At 29.3% G+C, this 5,000-nt stretch overlaps 2 protein-coding genes across 2 annotated transcripts in view; one reads left to right on the top strand and one right to left on the bottom strand.

The window, feature by feature from the left end:
• LOC122262352 (fucose mutarotase) overlaps positions 1 to 5,000 on the bottom strand; it is a 373,955-nt gene that overhangs the window by 99,822 nt on the left and 269,133 nt on the right. The gene's annotated exons all lie outside the window — the stretch shown is intronic.
• LOC147469743 (uncharacterized) overlaps positions 667 to 5,000 on the top strand; it is a 16,789-nt gene continuing 12,455 nt past the window's right edge. The window contains exons 1-3 of the mRNA XM_086547769.1: positions 667 to 749; positions 3,852 to 4,270; positions 4,393 to 4,996. Of these exons, the coding sequence (XP_086403895.1) occupies positions 738 to 749; positions 3,852 to 4,270; positions 4,393 to 4,996 (1,035 nt within the window). The 5' untranslated portion in view covers positions 667 to 737. The remainder of the gene's footprint in view (positions 750 to 3,851; positions 4,271 to 4,392; positions 4,997 to 5,000) is intronic.

Here is a 5,000-nt window from a genome sequence, read left to right as displayed (position 1 = left end):
TATATTCGTTCTGCTGACCTTTCTTCTTCTTCTTCCAAACGGGAACCAGCGAGTGATTCCGCGTAGCCGGCAATTTCAGTTGGGGCGCGTAGTAGGGGGGGGTAGGGGGGGGGGGGGGGGGGGGGGGGGGGGTATTGTGCGCATGAAAAAATAAAAAAATAAACCATCAGGGGAATTAAGGAAGAGGAGAGGGAGAAGAAGAAAGAGGAGGGGGGAAGGGGGAAGAGGAGAAGAAGGACAGGGGGTAGGAGGCGGAGTAGGAGGATGAGGAGGAGGGAGGGGGGTAGGTAGAAAGGGGGAGGAGTTACGGAAAAGGAGAAGAGGGAGGAGCGTCTAGGATGCTCCAGTTAACCACCAGAAAAAAAGCGTAAAAAAAAAGGAGAAGAAAATCCTCACCTTGCCAACTGTCTTATTTTTGTTGAGTCACGAGTTAAAATACACAAAGGACACCTCTTTCCCTTACACTTAATCCTTCCTTCCAAAAAAAAGACATATACCACATAAACGTCTCAATAACAACCATCTACTACAGAAATACCGGCAAAACGAGGGGGCGGGGCCCAAAAAAAAGGAGGGGGTAAGGGCGGGGAGAAGGGAGGGGCAAGCGTCAGTTCGAGGGCAGGACAAGGCGAGGCGCTTGGGGGTAGAGGGGGGAGTAGAGGGAGGGGCAGGGTGTGGCAGCAGTATAAAGCCAGGGAGAGGGCCGCTGGAGAGCAAGGCACGCCGAGCGACGCAACATGAAGTGTCTGGTGAGATCCTCCAAAGTTTGGCTTTTCTCTGATGGCGACAAGTGCTTTGGTTTAAGTTCACGCTTGTATTGAAATGTTGCATATCGGTTTTAACAAGTGACCCACGGGCGGGCGGACAGTGAAGTGATAAAGATTAGAATCGAAGACCGTAACTCTTGTCTGTTTCCGAGTTCGGTCTACATAATTAGTTGATAATAGTTGAAATTAAAATTAGGTGCTCTAGTTGGAGATTTAGCAAAAGATACAAGAAATTCTTATTGATTTGATAAATTTTTCATACTGGTCGATCTCATTAAATATAATTAAAAAAGCGAGCTTCATATGAACATCATATATAAATATATATATATTATATAAAAATATATATATATATATATATATATATATATGAATATATATATATACTAAAGTATGCATATAGGGATTCAGAGCGTTATATATATATATATATATATATATATCAAGGGCATATAACTATAGTATATATATAACACATTATATATATAAAGTATATATATATATATATAATATATATATTATAAATATATATACAATACATATATATAATACCAATATATACATATATGTATATATATATATATATATATATATATATATATATATTATATAAATATACATATATATAATGCATATATAATTAGATATAATATTAAAACAAAGTTTATCAAAGTCGTAATAACTTTTCAAAGTAAAGAGTCTCTGGTTCGAATCGTCACGAATTTCCTTCATTAACTAAATTGGTTTCGATTCATTTGTTCTCTGTGTACGCGTGTTTGCTTTTCTTTCATATATACATCATATATAGATATATATATATATATATATATATATATATATATATATATATATAATGTAAATATTATTATATATATATATATATACTCTTATATATATATAATATATATCATATGTATGTAAATATATATGTATATTCATATATATATATATATATATAATATATATATATAGTAATAAAATATATATATATATGTGTGTGTGTGTGTGTGTGTGTCAGTGTATATGTATATATATAAATAAATATTTATATATGATACATATAAATTTAAAAATTAAAATATATATATATTATAGTGTTTTCACAAAATATAAAAATTAAATATATATATTATATAGTACATACTTATACACATAAGTGTATATATACATACATATATATGTATATTCTATATCTATCTATCTATCTATAAATATATATATTATTATACGATATAGATATAATATAGATAGATAGATAGATCTATATACGAAACACACACACACACATTTTATATATACATACATATATAAATATATAAATAATTATTGAACATAATATATATATGTACATTTATATATTAATTTCATATATATTATATATATATATATGATATATATATATATAAATCAAAACACAGAGACATATATATATATATATTTTAATATATATATATATATATATATATATATATAATATCTTATATATTAAGAATATATATATAATAGTGAAAAAAAAATATGTGTGTGTGTGGAGTGTATATGTGTATGTGTGGTGAGTATGTATATATATAGAACATTAGTATAGTATACATAATATATATATATAGTATATATATAACATAATAGTATATGATATATATATATATATATATATATATAGAATTTATATATATATATCACATATATATATTATATTCATAGTATATATATATATATATATATATGATGATGTATCATAATATGATTATATATATACGATATATATAGATATATATATATATATACTATATATATATAATATATGTAACACACACAGTACATGTTTATATATGATACATCAATATAAATAATCTGTATATATATATATATATCTTATATAATATATAGAATATATATATACATAAATATATTTATATATATATAAGATATAGTCATATATATATATATATAGTAATATATATATATATATATATATATGTATAACATACTATGTTTAGTATCATAAGAAGCAATATATATATTTAAACTGTATATATATAAATATATATATATATATATAAATATATTTATATATATATAGTCGCTTGTGGTTTTTGGATTTAATATACATCAGCGTATATATATATATATATATATATAATATATATATATATACATATATATACATGTTTATACTATATATGTATATATATATATATATATATATATATTTTCCATATATATATAATTATCCGTGTTTTGGATTTATATATATACATATGTATATATATAAATATATATGTATATATATATATATATATATATATATACATATATATATATAATATAAATATTTATATATATATTTTAAAAATATATATATATATATATATATATATATATGTATGTATGTATATATATGTATATATATATTATATATATATATATATATATATATATATATATAAATATATATATATATATATATATAATATATATATATATATATATATATCATATATATGTATGCACACAAACAAACACACACCTATATACATACAAACACACACACACACACACACACACACATATATATATATATATATATATATATATATATATATATGTGTGTGTGTGTGTGTGTGTGTGTGTGTGTGTATGTGTGTTTGTGTGCGGTTTGTGTGAGTTAAGTACTGTGTGTGTATGTGGTTATGAATATATACGCATATATATACATACATACAAACATATATATATATAATTTATATATATATATATATATATATATATATATATATATATATATAAGTATATAGATATAGATATAGATATATATATATATATATGAATATGCATGTATAAGTATATACATATGTATTTATGTATATATCAATATATATATATATATATATATATATATATATATATATATATATATATAAATATATATACAATATATAAATCAATATATATATATATATATATATATATATATATATAAATATAGAGAGAGAGAGAGAGAGAGAGAGAGAGAGAGAGAGAGATGAATGTATATCTTAATCTATATATTCAAATTTAACCATTCGTATAATCATTTAATTCTAGGTGGTAGCAGCGCTGGCGGTAGTAGCCGTGGGCTCACCTGTTCCAGACAATTGTGTCGTGCCATGTCAAGCTGTCGGCCAGACGTATGTGGCATTGCCACAATACCAAGCAACCTATGCAGTTGGTGCTGGACCAGTAGCACCTACTCCTGAAGTCCAGCAAGCTACTGCAGCTTTTATGGCCGCCTGGAATGCTGCTGCTGCTCGAGCAAATACAATTACATCGGCGCTAGTGAAGTCTTCAGGACACATTCAAAATGCTGCACAAGTCCAGACAGCCTGTGCACAATTTATGGCAGCTTGGAACGAGGCTGCTAGACGTGCAACAACTGTCCAACATGCAGTGTACACAATTCCACAACCAGTTCAACAGACAGAAGAAGTCAAAAGAGCTACTGAGGAATTCATGGCTGCATGGAGTAATAAGAAGGTAAATATAAGAGAAGCTAGAAGCAGCTAGCTTAACTTAAAAAGCAGCTAAAGATACTTCAGAGAGCAAAGACGAAAAGAAATAGAGAAATAAAATAGAGAAAAAGAAAGAGAGCTGCAGCTCAACGAGTTTCCACTATTCAGCAGGCAATCACTGTGTCAGCTGATCCTTATTCCTCTGCTCCTAGGCAGGTAGAAGCTACTGAAGAGGTAAAAAGGGCTACAGCTGAATTCATGGAAGCTTGGAACAAGGCTGCAGCAAGAGTACCATCTATTCAGACCACCATGTATCAACTCTCAGGAACAACAGCTGCTGCTGCTCCTGCTCAACCAGCTGGATCTACACCCCAGTTCACTCCTTCAGTTGAACAAGCAACTGCTGAGTTCATGAAGGCATGGAATGCTGCTGCCGCTGCTGCAGCAGCTGCTCCTGATGTCAACATCATCATGGGTGCTAGTTCTCGTCCCCAGACTCCAGCCCAATCTGTTTCATACCAGGCCTACTCTGCTCCTTCCTCCTACACTCCAGCTGCCCCTGCTGTACCTTCTCATGGAGCTCCCCAGCCAGTTCAACCTACACCTGAAGTTCAGAGAGCTACTGCAGAATTCATGGCTGCATGGAATAAGGCTGCTGCACGAGCAACCAGGATTCAGTCAGTCCTAGTTAAGTCTGGAACTCCTGGTCATTACACCATTCAAGTACCTCAGCAGGTTCAGGCTA

This window comes from Penaeus japonicus, unplaced genomic scaffold, assembly GCF_977035675.1.
Source record: "Penaeus japonicus unplaced genomic scaffold, GWHDUDI00000001_assembly GWHDUDI00000019, whole genome shotgun sequence".
Classification (NCBI taxonomy): Eukaryota; Metazoa; Arthropoda; class Malacostraca; order Decapoda; family Penaeidae; genus Penaeus; species Penaeus japonicus.
The sequence above is the reverse complement of the archived record's forward strand: the minus strand, read 5'-3'. Positions and strand labels throughout refer to the sequence as shown.